The sequence below is a fragment of the Myxine glutinosa genome, chromosome 8 (genome assembly GCF_964187855.1).
Source record: "Myxine glutinosa chromosome 8, kmMyxGlut1.1, whole genome shotgun sequence".
NCBI lineage: Eukaryota > Metazoa > Chordata > Myxini > Myxiniformes > Myxinidae > Myxine > Myxine glutinosa.
In genome coordinates, this window is record NC_136268.1 from 148,832,039 (window position 1) to 148,853,140 (window position 21,102).

Here is a 21,102-nt window from a genome sequence, read left to right on the forward strand (position 1 = left end):
CAGAAGCTTGTCGCGGCGAAGTTCGTCTGGCACGGCCTCCGGAAGAACGTCCGCGACTGGGCCAGGACGTGCCTCGCGTGCCAGCTCGCGAAAGTCCACCGCCACACCCAGGCCCCGTTGGCCCCGTTTACGGTGCCCGAACGTAGGTTCGACCATGTGCACGTCGACTTGGTGGGACCTCTGCCCCCCTCGCGGGGTTTCACCCACCTCCTCACCATGGTGGACCACACCACCCGGGGCCGGAGGCCATGCCATTGGCGGCGACGGCTGTGGCTGACGTCGCGCAGGCTTTCATCGCCACTTGGGTTGCCCGGTTCGGCGCCCCCTTGGACATCTCGTCCGACCGCGGCCCCCAGTTCACCTCGGAGCTCTGGGGAGCAGTGGCGCAAGGGCTCAGCGTCAAGCTGCACCGCACCACGGCCTACCACCCCCAGGCCAACGGCCTGTGCGAGCGCTTCCATCGCTCAATGAAGGCCGCGCTCCGGGCCAGCCTCCGCGACGACAGCTGGGCCGACAGGCTCCCCTGGGTCCTGCTGGGCCTCAGGACGGCGCCGAAGGACGACCTGCGCGCGTTCTCGGCGGAGCTGGTCTTCGGACAACCACTGCGGGTACTGGGCGAATTTATCTCCGACTCCACGGCACCTTGGTCCGCGGCGCAACAGCGCTCCACCCTTCAGGAGACCGCCAGGAGGTTCGCCCCGGTGCCGAAGGCACACCACGGTTGCCCGTCCTCCCACATCGCCCCGGAGCTTCGCACGGCGGAGTACGTTTTTGTCCGGCACGATGCCCACCGGGCACCGCAGCGGCCCCCGTACGACGGGCCCTTCCGCGTGCTGGAGACCGGGGACAAGCATTTCACCGTGGACATCGGCAGTACTCCAGATCGTATCTCCGTGAACCGCCTCAAGCCGGCCCACCTCGACCTGGACCACCCCCTGCAAGCAGCTCTGCCTCCGCGTCGAGGCCACCCCCCGGCGGGCAGAACCCCGGCACCCCCCCCCCCCCCACCCCCGCCGTCCCGCCACCCCCCAGCCCTGCACGCATCGCCAGAGGGCGTTTAGGCCGGTCATCCGACTTCCCCGCAAGCTCACCCTTCAGGTGCGCGGGAATTCTGGGGGGGGGGGGGGGGGGCGCGTGTGGCGGACACAATGCCAGCGGGTAATAATTCCGCGCACCAGTGGGTGACGCGAGCGACCGGGCGTGGAAGCACGGCTCGGGCCACGCCCGGAGCAAAGGCGTCACGAGGCGCAGGGTGGAACTGAAATACATGCCTCGCCTTTCGGCCGACCGGCCACGCCCAAGGGCAAGGCGTGGCCTCGGGACATATATGCGGGCTCGAAAGTCGAGCCCGCGGCCCCGCCCAGTGCTTACGTGCGAGCCTAGAATAAAGTGTTTTGGTTTGTACAACGAGTGGTGGCCTACCTTCTTGGAAATCGAGTTGTGTGCACAGCACCACAGTTTCTGAATAGCGATCACTGATATCAGAGTATGTAATGTAAATATCCACCAAAAGAACAGGTAGAACAACTGAACAAGTATAAGACCCCCTGCTGAAGCAAGTCGTGGTGGTGCGATCTTTACAACCGCAGCAGACCATAGTACGGATTTTGAAAATGAACCTTCAAATGTGAATTCCTGATCGATTTATATGATGATCTGTCGTGAAGGTGAGAACGATCCATAAATGGACAGGTAATTAAATGGAGGCTGAAGAATGATCGAAACATCAAGTTATGGACGCTGATGACCGAGCCAAGGTGCGTTCAGGTGCGTGCGTCACGTGCGCCCCTTCTGGAAGCGTTTCGTGGATCATCGATCGGGATTGCGAAACGACGCTGACCACGACCCCTTCCCTCCCGCAGCTCATGGTGGGTGGGCGGAGTTCGAGCCGAGTGCGCGTGCGCCCTTCTTCCCATCGCTGTTTTCCGCACTGTACTTCGCACTGTATCATCGCTGTGGCGGCGTCGTGTCGTGTGAGCACCGATTGTCCATCACCGGTACACCGACCTGCGCACCGGAAGATCGGCTCTCCGCGTTGGGGTTGAAAAGCGGTAAGGTGGTGCACCCCCTCAACCCCAACATCATCCTCCCGCCCCCCCTCATTCATATCAGTGTCCGTCAAATTCCCCAATTGTCTGTTTACTCGTGTGTCCCATGTCCACCGTCCGAAGCTGTTTCATTCCATCGGCAACCGAGTCTTTAAAACGATCCACGTAAATGAGGACCACCCCGACCACCACCACCACCCCGACCACTACCACCACCACCACCACCCCGACCACTACCACCACCACCACCACCCCGACCACCACCACCACCACCCCGACAACCACCACCACCACCACACCCTGACCACCAGCACCACCCCGACCACCACCACAACCACCCCCCCACCACCACCACCACAACCACCCCCCCCCACCACCACCACCCCACCCCCACCCCCACCTCTACCACCACCCCCCCCCCCCCCACCCCCACCTACCACCACCATACATGATGTGTGTGTGCTTTTGCATACATACATCATGTGCAGTACAAAGATATTAGTCGATGTCACGCTTGTGCTTTTGCATACATACATGTATCATGTGCAGTGCAAAGATATTAGTAGACGTCATGTGTGTGCTTTTGCATACATACATGTATCATGTGCAGTACAAAGATATTAGTCGCCGTCATGTGTGTGCTTTTGCATACATACGTCATACATGTATCATGTGCAGTACAAAGATATTAGTCGACGTTATGTTTGTGCTTTTGCATACTTAGTCACGTGAAAAAGTAAGTACACCCCATGTAAAGTTTTGACTTTTTCAACATATTTCAACATACAGCTATTTGATCTTCATTTCAACAATATTGATAGATAAAGGTGATATAATATAACAAATATCATGAAACATTTACATTTTGAAGTCCATTGTATAATTTAAATAAACATAAATGCAAATTTTGCATGTGGAAAAAGTAAGTACACCCTTGGCTCTAATAGGTGGTATTGCCCCCTTTGGCAGAAACAACCTCAAGTCGGCATTTCTTATAACTGTCTACCAGTCTCTGACATCGACTGGGAGATATTTTTCCCACTCCTCCATGCAGAATTCTTTCAGCTGTGCGATGTTTGAGGGGTTTCTTCCATGCACAGCTCGTTTCAAATCCCCCCACAACGTCTCGATGGGATTTAGATCCGGGCTTTGACTTGGCCATTCCAGAACCCTCCATTTCATTCTTTTCAGCCATTCCTTGGTGGATTTACTGGTATGTTTAGGGTCATTGTCATGTTGCAAGGTCCACCTTCGGTTGAGCTTCAACTTTCCGACAGATGGCCTCACATTATCCTCAAGCACCCTCTGGTACAATGAAGAATTCATAGTGGATTCTATGATGGTGAGCTGCCCAGGCTCTGATGCAGCAAAGCTGCCCCAAACCATAATATTTCCACCACCATGCTTTACCGTTGGTATCAGGTTCTTGTGGTCAAATGCTGTCTTTGGCTTTCACCAAACATGTCTTCTGGTACTGTGGCCAAATAGCTCTACCTTTGACTCATCTGTCCAGAGCACATTGTTCCAGAAGTGCTGGTCTTTGCCTCGGTGTTCATTGACAAACTTTAGTCTTGCCCTGATGTTCTTTCTATGTTCTTTCTGGACAGCAAAGGTTTCTTCCTGGCACACCTCCCATGTAGATCAAATTTGTGCAGCCTCTTTCTAATGGTAGACTCGTGCACTTTGACATCAACAGTGGCAAGAGCTACCTGTAGGTCCCGTGATGACATTCTGGGGTTCTTATAGACTTCTTTCAGCATCTTGCGGTCTGCTCTCGGGCTGAACTTGCTGGGGTGGCCGGGCCTGAACAAGTTGGCAGTTGTTTGGAATCTTCTCCACTTGTAGATGATCTTCCGGACAGTCGAATGATTGATTTCAAATTGTTAGGAGACTTTTTAAATCACTTCCCAGACTCGTAGGCATCTATAACCTCTTTCTGAAGGCCTCCGAGAGCTCTTTTGATCTCGGCATGGTGACGCCGCACACTTCAACAACAAAGAGCAAACCAAACTAAATGTCTGAGGTTTAAATAAGGCAGGTTCCACCAAGATCTTCTCTAACGATGTTCTAATCATTTGCACCTGAGCTGGTGCACCTGATTCAAATTTTAGGTATTTGAAGTAGTGATAAATGTAGGGGTGTACTTACTTTTTCCACAGGTGAAATTTGCATTTATGTTTATTTAAATTATACAATGGACTACAAAATGTAAATGTTTCATATTTGTTATACAGGCTCCGTCAGGGAGGTGTGACGATTTTCAGAAAACTCATACACAGTTATTTTTAGTCGAATTTCAATTTTTATTATTTTTAAAGACTACATATATAATGCCATGTAATACACTGTAACAAAGACATTTTAAAAATGTAATTCATGTTTGAAAAATGACATCATCTAAATGGCGGCCGTTCTTGTCCAAGCATTCTTGCAGACGCGCGGAAAAGTTCCAGCATTTCTCAGCACAGCAGCATCCCTCAGCAGTTCCAGCATTCTTTCTGCGAACGTAAACCGCCGTACGAAATCATTCTGCTGCAGTTCTTGAACCACCATGATTTTGTACGCGTGATAATGAAGGTCCAAGTGCAAAATTCGACGAACTGATCTGTCTGACATCCGTAGAGCGTGAGCGTGCCGTACCGCTGACCGACGAGGGCTGGCCTCCACAGCTTGTCGAACCCTTTCGATGTTTTCCGGGGTCCTAACGGTTCGATCACCTCCCCGAGCTGCTCCCGGCCTCACAGATCCAGTTGTCCTGAAGTTTTTTACCCACTTCAATATTGTGTTTCGAGACAGAACGGCACCACGTCGACCAACATTGAAGTGAGTACGAAATCTGCGCTGTGTAAGCACCACCGAACTACCCGTTTGAATAAACGCCTCAACAACAAAGACGCGATGTTCAATCGTCCACAGCTCCATGGCTACTGAAATGGCGCCTAACAACGAGTAACCAACAGCCATCACGCATGCGCTCGACCCCCCACTTGCATTGTTATACCCAATTCAAACATGAATTACATTTTTAAAATGTCTTTGTTACAGTGTATTACATGGCATTATATATGTAGTCTTTAAAAATAAAATAAAAATTTAATTCGACTAAAAATAACTGTGTACGAGTTTTCTGAAAATCGTCACACCTCCCAGCCGGACCCTGTATTATATCACCTTTATCTCTCAATATTGTTGAAATGAAGATCAAATAGCTGTATGTTGAAATATGTTGAAAAAGTCAAAACTTTACATGGGGTGTACTTACTTTTTCACGTGACTGTACATGTATCATGTGCAGTACAAAGATAGTAGTCGACGTCATGTGTGTGCTTTTACATACACTCTGGGACCAAAAAATGAGCCAGGCTGTATTTTTTCAAATTTAGAGCCCTAGATGCACAGTCCCTATTCCAGTTTCAATTGATTATTCATGTTACGGTAGCTAAAAGCCCTCCGTGTGGTTTGCAGCAATTTTTATGAAAAAATTCGTTTCGTGTTTTAAAAAGTTTTGTTCTGAAAAAAAAAGACAATTGTGAAATTTCCGTATTTTCGCTTTTCATCTATAAAGGCCAATATCTCAGGCAAGACAAAATATATCAAAAATTTACACATAAAAAGGAAGATAAGACTTTTGAGTTGTTCTCTGTCAAAAAATAAAATCAAAAAAACATTTCACAGTTCGAAGTATATTTTTGAAGATCTCTAAAGCATTTTTAGGTTATGTTTTTTTCATTGTTTAGTGCATATGTAGTGCCTAAATTGCTCTATTTTATGACTTGTATAGTTGTTAGTGTAGGTCATGTGTTTGTGTGTTTGTCATGTGTCATGATATGACATGTCATGTCACATGTCATGTTTTTCAATTTAGAAATACCTCCAAAGAAAGAAAAGTTCCATGCTGATGGGGATATTAAAAATCGAATTGCTCGTCTTTGTGAAGCGGGCAAGACATATTCTGAAATCCACAAGCTCCTGAAGGAGAACATCCCTATTTCTCTGCCTACCATAAAGAGAATAGGTCTACAGTTCCAGAAAACTGGTTCTACTGCAAGGAAGAAGGGATCTGGCAGGCCTAGAGCCACTCCAAGTAAAGATGACAGCTGACTGAAATTCTTAGTTCTCCAGGAAAGAAACAAAATCCTGCAGAAACTGTCAGAGGAGTTCAGATCTGCTGTAAACAAGACCATTTCCAGAAGGACCATCACAAGAAGGTTGACTGATGCTGGTTTTGCCTCAAGAAGATGTAGCTAAGAAGCCTCTGTAAGCCAAGAAAAACATTCAGGACAGATTGCACTTTTTGACCGAATATGGGAATTGTGATTCAGACTGGTTTCAGAGGGTTCTGTGGAGTGATGAATCAAGATTTGAGATTTGCAGTGACGCCCCGGAACGTTGCCTTCACAGATCCGGTGAGACATGCAACCCTGAGTGCATTTCAACAACTGTGAAGCATGGAGGAGGTGCAATCATGGTCTGGGATGCATTTTCCTCTGCTGGTGTTCGTGTGCTGATAAGGTGTGAACAGTCAATTACTGCCAAGGAATACCAGAAAATATTGAAGAAAGGATTACTTCCCAGCTTTCAAAAGTTATTTCCTGGAGAGAAAAGCAAAGAAGTCATTTCTCAACAAGAGAATGCCTTACCCATACAGCAAAAGCCTCCAAAAAGTGGTTGGAGAAAGTCCCTGAAACTCATGTTCTGCCCTGGTCAGAGTCCCAATCTGAACCCCATAGAGAATCTTTGGGCCTATTTTCAGAACAAACTTATTGGAAGGAAATTTGCAAATTCTGATCAACTTTGGGAAGCTGTTAAACATGAATGGGATCAAATTGACATGTCTCAGTGCGGTTTAGCCTGGTGTTGGCTTAGCGGTTAGGGTGCCGGCTTGGGATCCTAGGATCCTGGGTTCGAATCCCGGTCGATCGCTGAATTAACGCCAAGGGGGTTGACTCAGCCTGTCATCCTTCCGAGGTCGGCAAATTGAGTACCAGCTTGCTGGGATGAATGATCACGGTGTGTACCCCGGTTTAGAATAGGTACAACGTATCCCTGTGTGTCGTAAGAGTGTGACCAAGGGTTGGCGTCAGGAAGGGCATCCGGCCATAAAAAAACATTGCCTCAAACAGGGAACCATGATTGTCATGGGGCCCGCAAGGCTAACCCCCGCTCTAGCGGGGAAAATGGCCTTAAAACGATCATTCATTCATTCATTCATTTATTTATTCATTCATTCATTCAGTCCAAGAAGCTTTGTGAAAGTTTGACCAAAAGACTGGATTATTTAAAGAACGCAAAGGGACAAGTTAAGCTATTCCATGCTGATTTGTAGTTATTTCTGCATGTTATGGTGTTTTGGTGGTTTGTTTAATGTACGGTAAAATGGTTATGACAAAAAATGTTAAACAATTGACTTCGCTCATTTTTTTGCCCCAGAGTGAACATACATGTATCACGTGCAGGACAAAGATATTAGTCGATGTCATGTGTGTGCTTGTATGTACATACATGTATCACGTGCAGGACAAATATATTAGTGGACGTCATGTGTGTGCTTTTACATTCATTATAAAGGCATTAGTAGACAATGGGCTGGCACTGGCAGGATGGGCTTTCAGGTATACTGAACCCCTTTGAGCTGCTTAACCTAGGTTCGTAATCCCGACCAAGCTATAAACTGCCACCCTGATTCACATGCAAGGCAATGCCAGTAAGCAACATCAATGTTGTACTTTTACACGAATTACAAAGACATGCATAATTAGAACGGCACTCACAGTTTACGTTTTGTATCCCAGAGTAGACCAGAAAATCACAATACAGAATCACATTTATTCAAAATCATCCATCCACAACTTTTTGAGGTTTTTGGCCCTTTCCCCCAATGGTGAAGAATCACTTTAAAAATTCTACTAGCCGGATCCGGATCTACACCAAAATTGAATCGATTCTTCCTTGTCACAAACACATCATGTCCACTAAGTTTCGTCCAAATCTGTCCATAACGTTTTGAGATATCCTGCTGTGTATCGTTTTTGGCCCTATCTCCCAATGGTGAAGAATCACTTAAAAATTATAGTATTCGGATCCGAATCCAGATCTTCACCAAAATCTAATCATTTCGTCGGTGTCACATACGCTACATCTCTGCCAAATTTCGTCCTAATCCGTCCACAACTTTGAGATATTTTGTTCACAAAGAGACAAACGGACAGACAGACAGGCGTGAAAACATAACCTCCATCCACCTTTGGTGGCAGAGGTAAACATTCGTTTTCCATGAATTGGCCTCATGGCCTCATGAATTGGCCTCATGAAACTGGCCTCATCACCAGAACCAATTACATTTAGACATTTGTATGGTATATGAATGTATATGTATATGACTATACTATGACTATATGACTATACTATGACTATGACTATGACTAGATATGACAGACTAGTTATGTCATTCATACGGGGACGGCCATAAGGGGTAACGTAGCTAATGTAGATTACTTATTTCATTCATACGGGGACGGCCATAAGGGGTAACATGGCTAATGCAGACTAGTTATTGCATTCATATGTGGACGGCCATAAGGGGTAACATGGCTAATGCAGACTAGTTATTTCATTCATACGGGGACGGCCATAAGGGGTAACGTAGCTAATATAGATTACTTATTTCATTCATACGGGGACGGCCATATGGGGTAACATGGCTAATGCAGACTAGTTATTGCATTCATACGTGGACGGCCATAAGGGGTAACATGGCTAATGCAGACTAGTTATTTCATTCATACGGGGACGGCCATAAGGGGTAACGTAGCTAATATAGATTACTTATTTCATTCATACGGGGACGGCCATATGGGGTAACATGGCTAATGCAGACTAGTTATTGCATTCATACGTGGACGGCCATAAGGGGTAACATGGCTAATGCAGACTAGTTATTTCATTCATACGGGGACGGCCATAAGGGGTAACGTAGCTAATATAGATTACTTATTTCATTCATACGGGGACGGCCATAAGGGGTAACATGGCTAATGCAGACGAGTTATTTCATTCATACGGGGATGGCCATAAGAGGTAATGTAGCTAATATAGATTACTTATTTCATTCATATGGGGACGGCAATAAGGGGGTAATGTAGTGAATGTGGACTCGTTATTTCATTCATATGGGGACGGCCATAAGAGGTAATGTGGCGAATGTGGACTAGTTATTTCATTCATACGGGGACGGCCATATGGGGTAATTTAGCGAATATAGATTACTTATTTCATTCATACGGGGACTGCCATATGGGGTAACGTGGCTAATGCAGACTAGTTATTTCATTCATACGATACATATACCATATATTATTATGATATGATTACGATTATGATTATGATATGAATACATATTTAGACATGAATTGGCCTTATGAAACTGGCCTCATCACCAGAACCAATTACATTTAGACATTTGTATGGTATATGGGATTTGAACCTAGTTTCCCTGCATCATGAGTCAGGGGTTGAGATCCCAACACCTGCAGGCCATTGCTGTAAACTATTGCCAATGGAAACAGTTTCTTATTCTAAACTGTATCCATACATAGTTGATGGGGTTAGACTGTTTTCCAGAAAGCCAACTTTTATTATCTCTTTTTGATGTCAAATCGAGGCTCATGGAAAAATCATGACGTCGGAGGGATAAAAGGCGAGTACTGATAACAGTTGGACACAACACAGAAAATAGGAGACAGAGAGAGGAGAGGAGAGGAGAGGAGAGGAGGAAGCACCATTTCCCCAGCTCCCCAAACAGTTTCTTATTCTCTTATCACACAATTTGTTTGTCTCTCATGTACTCCAATGGAGTGTATATTTGCGGAATCTCTTGTATCTTTGTCACCACTAACTGGGGGTGCCTTTGAACGAGAGGGAACAGAACATTCTTATTGATATGTTCTGTGAATAGTTATTCTCAGGCAGACACATTTGTTTATAAAAACAAGGCTGTGAGAGATATCGATAACAATATGCTGTGGATGTCATGGCGACATCAAGTAATAGGCACAACCAACTTGTACTGTTATGTTTGTGGGGGATGAGGGAGTGTTTTTGGGTAGGGATAATATGTCCGTTACTGCGTTCTTCTTTCATATGCAGCATATAGCTGTGTGTAGCATCATTTGCTGGGGGGCGGGATGGTGCCACTCATGCAGTGTACCCTGTACGTTTGAGAGGGAATTTTGAATTTGGTCAGGTCCGCGATAGCTTTCCTACTCGTCACAAACTTCACCGTGGATTCTTTAACATTCACCAACTAATGTCAAAAGAAGGGACGCCAGTTTAACATCCATCCGAGGGACGGCACACACATTTTGATGAATCACCGTATATGTGAAACCCAGGGGTTACAGTTTATAGCTGGGCCAAGATTAAAAAGCAGGCTACGCAGCTGGGAGGTGAATGTGCATACCTCTAGGCTATTCCACCAACCCTTTTCATGGAGTGACAACTCTGTCCATACAGGGTGGATGGGTTAAGTTATTGTGTTTCATGTTTTGGAAGTAGGCAGTCCCAGTTGATTGTGAATGGCAAAGGATGGACAGGCACTTAGGCTGGGAATGGCCACTTTGTCTCATGAGGAAGGAAGTATGGGCAGACCCATGATTGGCCGCATGGGCAGTCAGCCGAGATTGAAGGTAGGCCCCATTAGTCACCCGCTTCGGGAGGCCACAGTTAGCAGGCCCCTCCTACTTGCTGAACTGGAGTTGGGGCTGAGGCCCTAAAAACCCATGTGTCAGGGGCGGTTCATGGTGGTTCTTCCTGACATATGATGGGTCTCAGTTAAACTGCTCCACACAAGAGTCTTTAGCCCCTTTCAGCCCATCTCGAGATGTGCCATAGTCGTTGTACGCTGCTTTTTTTTGTATACAAAGTCGAGGCTCGTGCAAGAGCTAACACATAAAACACAAAAACATAAACAGACACCTAAAATATATAATAAAGGGAGGGGGAGAGAGAGGGAAGCACCGCAAGCACACCGACAGAGAACAGGGACGTCAGTAGATCTGTGGAAGGAAGGGGCCTGTGGGGGAGGGGGTAACATGGTATATAACAAATGGACTCCACTAGAAATTCCAGGAAAGAAATCGGATTTGGTGTGTATTAACGGGGGTAGAAAAGATCAAGGTTTTGGATGGGGGAAGATAAGAGATGATGGTGAACAGCTGTTTTGAAGACCTGGAGGGAGGTGTGGGATTGAAGGAAGTGAGGGAGTTTGTTCCAGAAGTGGGAGAAAAGAGGAATGAAAGAGTGAAGGTGAGGAGAGAGTCTTGATTTTGGCAGTTCTACCAGAAGAGGGTTGCTGGCAGATCTTGTGCCTTGTGCGTCCTGCAGAAATATTTGGGGGACAGAGCTGGGGGAGCTAGGCCAGAGAGGAGTCTGTAGAAGACAGAAAGACCACCTACCTGCCTGCGGTAAGAAAGCGAAAGGCCCTCAGAATCAGCTTCATCATGGGAAAATGATTCTGAAAGCTTTGGTTTTGACAGCCTGAAGCCGGGCTATGTGTGAGGCAGGAGCACCAGCCCAGAGGCTCCCCTCTGGAGCAGTATTCCATTGAGCTGCGGATGAAAGCTTTATACAGTATGTGGTGAGGAGCTCAGTAGTGCCAAAAATGAACTTCACACGACGGAGGATGCACAGTCGGCGAATGGCTTTGGAGGCCAGCTTGGAAATGTGCTTTTCCCAGGTCCGATCATGACAGATAGTGAGATCCAAAAGCTTGAGTGACAGAACTTCTTCAAGAGGATTGTTCAGAAAGTAGATGGGAGGATTGTCCAGTCCCGGGGTGGCGAACCCGCGGCTCGCGAGCCGCATGCGGCTCTTAGCCAGCTCTTGTGCGGCTCGCGAGGAGCTGCTCTATCGGTGCATGTTTTTATATTTTAAAATGTATTTCTATTATAAAATCAAAATGCATTTGAATATTTGACTATACTGCCAATAAATTTGCCAATATTTTTAAAATAAAAGATAATTTTGTGGTAATATGTTTGACAGAAATCTCCCACTCGTCATGCATGAGCCCAAACATGAAACACTTTCGCGCATAGAAACACACTTGCGCACGCAGACTCGGAAGTTTGTTAGCTAGGCTAGCACTAGCCCAGCGGCAGTGACCGAATCGCCATGACAGAGTCAGGAAAACGTAAAGCTAAGCGCAAATATTAAGAGGAGCACAGGGCATTTTTGCCTGAATGGGAGGAATTGTATTTTTTTACGGAGCGAAATGGGAAACCCTTGTGCTTGATTTGCCAGACTGCACTGTCGCATTTTCAAGCTTCAAACCTGGAGCGCCATTTCACCTTACTCCATGATAACTTGGCCCGGGATTTTCCCAAAGGCAGTGAACTTCGCAAGCACAAGGAAAATGCATTGAAACGTCAGTCAGAGAAGCAGACTCAGTTTTTTCCGAAATTAACGAAGCACTCAGAGACGGTCACATCAGCATCATATCAGTTGGCATGGAACATTGCTCGAGCTAAAAAGCCATACAGTGAAGGGGAATTCGGGAAAACGTGTCTCAGAGATGTTATTGCCATCCTCACTCCTGAAAATGACAGTTTGAAGCGTTGTGTGTCAGACCTGGAGCTGTCACGGCACACCATTGAACAGAGAATATCACATATTAACAACTCCATTGAAACACAGTTGCATACGGATCTTGAAAAATGGCTGTATTTCAGCATTGCTTTGGATGAGTCTTGCGACATTCAAGATAAGCCACAGTTGGCAATATTTGTACGGGGTGTGTCAGAAGACTGCACAATTAAGGAAGAGCTGCTTGACATTGTGCCGTTAAAAGATAGGACCCGCGACATCGACCTGAAAGAGACACTCGCGACTGTTGTTGAGAAGGCAAATTTGCAATTACCAAAACTAACAGCAATAGCCACAGACGGTGCACCAGCTATGTTGGGATCTGCAAATGGCCTTGTAGGGCTGTGTAAAGCTGACGGCCGTTTCCCTGATTTTTGGACATTTCATTGCATCATCCATCAAGAGAACCAGGTGTCTAATAAGCTGAACTTGGACCATGTCATGAAACCTGTGCTAGAAATTGTGAATTTTATTCGCACTCATGCTCTCAAGCACAGACAGTTCAAAAACCTCATAGCTGAACTGGACGAAGACCTTCCCAATGATCTGCTTCTCCACTGCACTGTGAGATGGCTTTCAAGAGGTAACATGCTTTCCCGTTTTTTTGAACTTTTGGACCCAGTGAAGCTGTTTCTGGCAGAGAAACATAAGGACTATCCTGAGCTACATGACCCCCAGTGGATGTCAGACTTGGGGTTTCTGGTCGACATGCTGCATCATCTGAACAAACTGAATCTAGATCTGCAAGGGAAGTGAAAAATGCCGCCTGACCTGGTGCAAAGTGTTTTCACATTTGTGAACAAACTCACGCTCTTCCAGACCCATCTTCAAAAGGGAGAGCTCACACATTTTCCCTCCTTGTTGAAGGCAAATGGAGAAGCAGCTGGGGTCACAAAAAGGAGCATTGCACGCTTTGCAACACTGGTTGAAAATCTGCAGCAGAGTTTTGGGGACCGATTCTGCAACCTGAAGAAACAACGGCCACAGATCACATTCCTCATCAACCCTTTCACTGCAGAATCGGATTGTTAAAAAGCCCCCTTTGTGGCAGATGAAGCAGCATCCCAGTTGGAGATGATTGAACTTTCTGAGGATGACAGACTTAAATGTGTCTTGAGAGAAGGAACCACAGGCACAGAGTTTTGGAAAATTGTGCTCACAGACAGATACCTCGGTGTCAAACAGGCTGCACTCAAGCTAATGTCAATGTTTGGATCAACTTACGTCTGTGAATCAGTTTTTCCTACACTGAAACAAGTGAAGTCAAGACATCGCTCTGTTCTTACGGACACACACGTGAAAGAGTTTCTCCGAGTGGCCACAACTGAGTACAAGCCAGACCTGAAAATGTTTGTGGAAAACAAAGACTGCCAGGTGTCCCACTGAGGTAATAAACGACCTATGAAAACTGTTAAGCTATGTATTATGATAATTATGACATAACCATAATACATATAATTCTTAATTATGTCATTAGGCCTATAAGTTGCTGTTGTAGTGTGAGCATGCAGGTGTTGTGCGGCTCTTTGCAATGGTGTGAGGGTTTCTTTTGGCTCTTTATGCTGGACTGGTTAGCCACCCCTGGTCCAGTCGATCTTTTCGGAGGGACATAGTAAGAGTGTGAGATTTGTCAGGATTGAAAGACTTGTTCCACTTGTTTGACCAGTCTGTGAAGTCTGTAAAGAGAATGACAGGGATCGGTAATATGTTGGTGAAAGAAGGCTGCATTCCAGTGGATTGGGAACTGAGTACCCTCATCCCTCCATACAACGGCAAAAGGTGACCCTCTGGACTGTAGCTCGTACAGAGCGACAAAGTTATTAGAGCATGGAATGAAGGTATTATTTGAAAGGGTGTTGAAGAAGAGGATAAGGAAGAAAGTGAAGATCGATGAAATGCAGTTTGGATTTATGCCAGGAAGAGGAACGACAGACGTGCTTTTTTGTAAGGCAGTTGCAGGAGAAGTTCATGGAGAAGAGGAAGAAGTTGTTTATTGGGTTTGTTCATCTAGATAAAGCATTCGATAGGGTTCCACGCGAAGTAGTGACATTTATTGAGGAAGTTAGGAGTGGAGGAATGGTTGATCAGAGTAGTGATGGCAATGGATGAGAGAGAGCGCACAGCTGTAAGGACGAAGGACGGGAACCGTGGTGAGTTTGAGGTGAAGGTGGGAGTGCATCAGGGGTCGGTACTAAGTCCACTACTATTTGTAGCTGTGATGGAGGTGCTGGCTCAGAACGTAAAGGAGGATTTACCGTGGGAGTTGTTGCATGCAGATGATCTGGTGTTGATTGCGAAAAGTATGGATGGACTGAAGGAAAAGATGAACAAGTGGAAGGAATGTATGGAGACAAAAGGTTTGAAGGTGAATATAGGAAAGACGAAGGTGATGGCAAGTGGTAAAGCATGTGGTGAGGTGGAAAGAACTGGGAAGTGGCCGTGTACTGTGTGCAGGAAGGGTGTTGGTGTGAACTCCATTCAATGTACAATGTGCACTGAGTGGGTTCATCGAAAATGTAGTGGGCTGAGAGGGTCAATAACCAGCGTGGCAGCTACATTCAAGTGTAAGGTGTGCACAGAGGGAGCTGCAGATGGAGGAAATGTTGAGTTGGATCTTGGAGACGGCGTGAAGCTGGAATGTGTGAAAACATTTTGCTACCTAGGAGACATGCTGAATGGAGAAGGTGGATCAGACTCAGCAATGGTTTCTGGAGTGAGATGTGCATTGAAGAAGTTTCGGGAACTGATTGGCGTTCTGACGAGGAGGGGAGTGTCGTTGAAGCTGAGGGGAAGGGTGTATGCTACATGTGTGAGAAGTGTTATGATTCATGGGAGCGAGACATGGGTAATGAACGTAGAGCAGCAACGAAGGCTGGAAAGGGTGGAAATGCGAATGGTTCGGTGGATGTGTGGAGTATCGTTGAGAGAGAGAGGAAGACAAATGATGAGTTGCGAAAGATGATGGAAATAGAGCCTGTGATTGATGCTGTGAAGAGAAACAAGTTGAGATGGTTTGGTCATGTGTTGAGGAAGGATGAAAGTGACTGGTTGAGAAGAGTGATGGAAATGAATGTAGAGGGAAGTAGAGGACGGGGATGACTGAGAAAGACTTGGCTAAAGGTGGTGGAAGAAGAAATGTGGGCAAGGGGGTTAACAAGGGGAGATGCAGAAAATAGGGCAAAATGGAGAGGATTGTCATGGGGCCCGCAAGACTAACCCCCGATCTAGCAGGGAAAATGGTCTTAAAATGCCTGTTGTTGTGTTTGTTGTTATTATTTATTTATTTTAATTCCGCAATTAATCAATCGATTATTGCACACCACTCCCTCCCAATTCCATCTCCATGTGCTGCACTGTGGCATCTCTGGGTGCTGAAGGCACTCTGTCAATGTCGTGTGCTGGAGGATATGTATTTATTTGGCACGGGGGCGGTGTACTTTGAATGTAGCTCTACTTGTTTTATTGTGTTTGGTTTTTTTCCCACCAAAATGTTTTCCGTAATAATTAAATGTTCATTTGAATTGTGTGTCAAGTTTGAGAAAGTTTGTCAAGTTTGAGCACATTTATTTTGAGCTTTACTTTATAATGCACTTGTGTATGAAATTACTTGCATTGTATTGTATGTTCAAATTTCTTTCTCAGACATCGATCGGCCCTTTGTTGATTTTTCTGAACATTTATGCTTCACCCCATATAAGCATCAATCATGCCACGAAATATCAAATTGAAGAGAAAAATGGACGAAGACAAGTGGAAACATGAAACTAATGAGTATCTTTTTTTAAATGTTAAATCATATATTATGAGATTCGATCAATCGACAATCACTGTGACATTCATAATGTTCATTTTAATGCTAAAATATTCATCGAGTCGAGCCAATTCTCGCTCAGTTGGCAATAGTGTACCAACATCATGATCCATAAAGGAAAGGCAACATGCAGCCTGACAATATTCCGAAGTGTTGTTATACCTACAGGTCGCACAAGATCTGCCAGCAACCCTCTATAGCCCAGCGGCTAAGTCGAAAAATATGGCAGTATATTTCACTTTGTGGAGAAATTATGAAACTTTGCACACAGGTTGGGGACCCCAGTAGGAACATTTTTCGATTAGGACCCAACTCAGCATAGGCCAAAGGTCAACAACTTTGTCAAATTTCTTAAATCCTCAATTTTCATCTGATTGACTTGAAATTTGAAGAACATTTACATATCAGGTCACTGAATACAACCACCAATTATTTTTGAGGTCAACCTAGGCCAAAAGGTCAACATAGGCCAAAGGTCAACAACTTTGTCAAATTTCTAAAATCCTCAATTTTCATCTGATTGACTTGAAATTTGAAAAGCATTTACATATCAGGTCACTGAATACAACTACCAATTATTTTTGAAGTCAACATTGGCCAAAAGGTCAACATAGGCCAAATTTCTAAAATCCTAAATTTTCATCCGATTGACTTGAAAAGGAACGATCTTAAATGACCTGGACATGGTTTATGGTTTTCCACTTGTAAAAGAAAACATGCGTTAATACAATAATGATAACGAACTTTGATGTCTGCAAATAACTTTATTGCATAAAAAAGGAAATCTTCTGTCTTAACCTAAACTAATGCAAACAGATGGCAGCACTGAAATAATATGGGGTGCTAAGTAAAATCATATGGGGTGCTAACTGATCACCTGTTCACCCAAATTGTCATGGGGGGGTGGGGGGGGGGGGGGGGGGGGGTTAGCCACTGCAATCGTATTTCTATCGGCCACCAGGGGGCGTTTCAGAGTTGGGTCCTAATCGAAAAATGTTCCTACTGGGGTCCTCCACCTGTTTGCAAAGTTTCATAATTTCTCCACAAAGTGAAATATTTTTCGACTTAGCCGCTGGGCTACTAATGGTTAAACTGCCGAAATCTAGGCTCTCTGCTCACCTTTACTCTTTCATTCCTCTTTTCTCCCGCCTCTGGAACAAACTCCCACACTCCCTTCAATCCCATTTCTCCCTCCAGGTCTTTAAAACAGCTGTTCACCACCATCTCTTATCTTCCCCCATCCAAAACCTTGATCTTTTCTACCCCCGCTAATTCACCCCAGATCCACTTTGTTTGAAATGCCAACTTCTTTCCTGGAAGTCCTTGCAGTGTCCATATGTTTTATACCTCTCCCAACCCCCCTCCCCCTTCCCATGCCTCCCCCCCCAGACCCTCCCAAAGCCCTCTCCCTCCCACAGATCTCTCGATGTCCCTGCTCTCAAATGTTGTTTGTTTCCTTCCCCCTCTCTCCCCATCTTGTCTACTGCTCCCCATGTTATATGTTTTATGTGTTGGTTTGTCTTTCTGTGTGATTAATGTTAGCTCTTTCACAAGCCTCGATCTTGTATACAAAAAAACAAACAAAAAAAAAAAACCCTTTTTTTGGATCGAGCGTCACATATAATTTGCACTCCTTCATGCTTCATAACTTCTAATTGTTGTGGAAGATTATTTTATTGCTGCTGACTGCTTCTAGTGATTGTGTGGCTTGCTTTTCAATGACACTCTCCCTCCTACTGCACCCCCTATCTAAACCCTTCCAACTCCTCCCTTCCATGACTGCCCAGTTGGTGAACTATGACGCTGTGCAATGATGTTCTACGCTTTGATCTGACTTCGGCAAGCCCTGCCTTTCTACGCAGTATGAATCGCCTGCGCCTTGACGGCCGACTCTGTGATGTCACAGTGCGTCTTGAGAGTGTGTCATTGCGCGGTCATCGTGTTCTCTTCGCTGCCTGTTCACCATATCTCCGTGACCAATTTTTGCTCAATCCAAATGCCATAGAGGTTCGCATCTCACTACCACAAGATCCACGAGTTGGTTTTGACCTTCTCCTTTCCTGTTATACCGGACGTCTTGAAGTGCCTACACGGGATCTGCTTGCCTACTTGACTGCGGCCAGTTATTTGCAGATGGACCATGTTGTTGAGCGATGTACCCAGGCATTGGGACGTTACATCCAACCACTCTTGAGCAGCAGAAACACTGGGATACTGAAGCACAGGAAAGTTCAAGATGACTTTAGAAAATGGCCAAACCAGGCAGAAATGGATTATGAACCAGACAAAGCATCTGCAAGTCCTATTTCAGACGGTTCAAATGAACAAAAGCCTGAAGGTCCCCAGCAACTCCCTGACTGCACAGTACCTTGGCCTCAAGCAGGCCTAGATGATGAAGGACTGAGCTGTGTAGAAGGACATACAGCAAAGCATGGGGCTGATGAAAGCCATACTGTAGACATAGTTGCAGCAGGATGTGAGGCAGATGAATCACCTCAAAACTTCTGTATGGTGAAGCTTGAGGTATTAAGTGATGATGAAATTGATGAAACAGGAAGTTTAGGAAAGGTGTCTGGTGGTGTCGGGGATTGTTCAATAAATACTGAAATTGTCTCACCAGCACGTGATGACTACTATATTCATTCCACCCTGGATACAAAAGATACGGTGGCGGATGACAGCATTGAAGAACCTTACCGTGAATACGTAAGCAGCGCTGGACGATCAACTCCAACCCAAGAAGCTGAAAGCACTAAAGAGCTTCCAGGAGTCACCTACCTTCAAATGCCAACAGAAGATGCTGGCTTTATGGGAACATTGCCGGAGCAAAGTGAAGATGTGGCTGGCAAGCTTGAGGCAGTAGCCAATGGGCGAGGGAAGGTCACACGAAGTGGCAGAACCCTGCCATTGCGCCTGCTCATGCCATCTTTGCACCACAAAGCTCCGATAAGTTCTTCAACGGCTATCACACAACGTCATTTTGAGTGTGGCAAGTGCCTGAAAGGCTTCTCACACATTGAGGGCCTTTGGGCACACATGCGCTCTCATAAGATCTTCCTTTGTCCTCGCTGTGGACGAGAATTCACACAGAGCAGCAATTTGACACGGCACCTCCGCATCCACACTGGTGTAAAACCTTTTGCCTGTAACCTGTGTGGCCGCTGTTTCACACAGAAAAGCTCCCTGCAAGACCACATGAACCTACACAGTGGTGACCGACCACATCGCTGTCGCTATTGCCGTGCCGGTTTTGCACACAAGCCAGCGCTGCGGCGACACCTGCGTGAGCAGCACAACAAAAGCTGTGCCGAGAATGCTTTGCAGGACACTGTAGGGAGACTCACACCACTTAACATGCTGACAGCGGAAGAAACACCGGTTGTGTCAGAAACTCGGGATTATCACAAAGTATGCTCCTCTGAAGGTCAATTCTCCTTACGCCGACCGAGCTGGACTGAAGGAAGTTCGGGTTCAATCTAAATCCTCATTAAGATGGACAGCAAGACTCTAACCCCTTTCTAAAGCGATTAAGAGGACATTATATGTGTAATTCTTATCGCTCATTTTTAAACTGATGAGATTCATACTTTTTGAAGCATAATTGTTTATTTATTAAATCATTTGTTCGGGAGATCGCCAATGGGTCTCTATGATCCTTTTGAGAAAGTTTCATCATGTTTCGTCTTAAAGATAATGCAGCGGCATCTCATCAAAGGAGTGACATCTTACCTCTTCTGGTGAAATTGGTTATTATTTGATGACATTGAGCAGGTAAACCTGTTGCTTATTCTGCTTTGAGATGAATGTTTCCACTTTTCAAGCCACATTGTCATGGTAACATTTACCTCTTTAGTCGGGTGCAAGCAATGAGGAATCGACCTTCTAAAAATGCACTGAAAAAGGGCAAAATTTCCTGAAATTTGTAATATCCACTTTAAAGTGGAATGATTCCCCCCACATCCTCATAATTAATCCAGAAGAGGACATGTTTGGGGAATCTTTGCTCATTTTAAGGATTCCAAATTGGCAGTTTTGTAAGGAAGTATCTGTTTTGCTTTGAGAGATTCCGAGACAAAAGTTTTTCTTTGTTTTTTTTAGTGTCTTACAACCGACTCATTCTGTTCCTTCTGCAGAATTGTGCCGATGATGCTGGTATTCATATACTTTTACAATAACAATGAAGCAAAGGTACAAAATACCTGGAGTTTCACTTTTAATCAAATATTCTGCTTAATAAAATACCTTGTCCTTAGTTATAATGTCGTTTCAATGTTAAATGTCCCCAGAAAGATCAATGATGTAAAATATTGAACTCAGCGAGCATCCTTTCTCAACTCTCAACAGATGTGCATCTTACAGTTTGATATGCTTAGTAAATTCACAACTCACAAAATAAATAAAAATAAAAATGAAATAAAAAAAACATGTCGGGATGGAGTCCCCCCCAAAAAACAACCAAACATGGTAGGAATGACACCACAATATATTTACGGATTGCCACCATGACATCTTTTGACATTTTTTTGGGTTTGATCCAAAAACAGGTATGACACACAATATGCGGCTTTCAAAATGTTTTGGGGATGCAAACAATGCCTTCCG

General features: G+C 45.3%; 1 protein-coding gene across 1 annotated transcript; it reads left to right on the top strand.

Moving 5' to 3' along the window:
- The first annotated feature begins 1,892 nt into the window (after nt 1-1,892).
- On the top strand, nt 1,893-20,812 carry LOC137433006 (zinc finger and BTB domain-containing protein 6). Its single transcript, XM_068125374.2, has 2 exons — nt 1,893-2,051; nt 18,288-20,812. Exon 2 carries the CDS (start codon nt 18,298-18,300, stop codon nt 19,978-19,980), a length of 1,683 nt encoding a protein of 560 aa, XP_067981475.1. The 5' UTR covers nt 1,893-2,051; nt 18,288-18,297; the 3' UTR covers nt 19,981-20,812.
- The last annotated feature ends 290 nt before the right edge of the window (nt 20,813-21,102 follow it).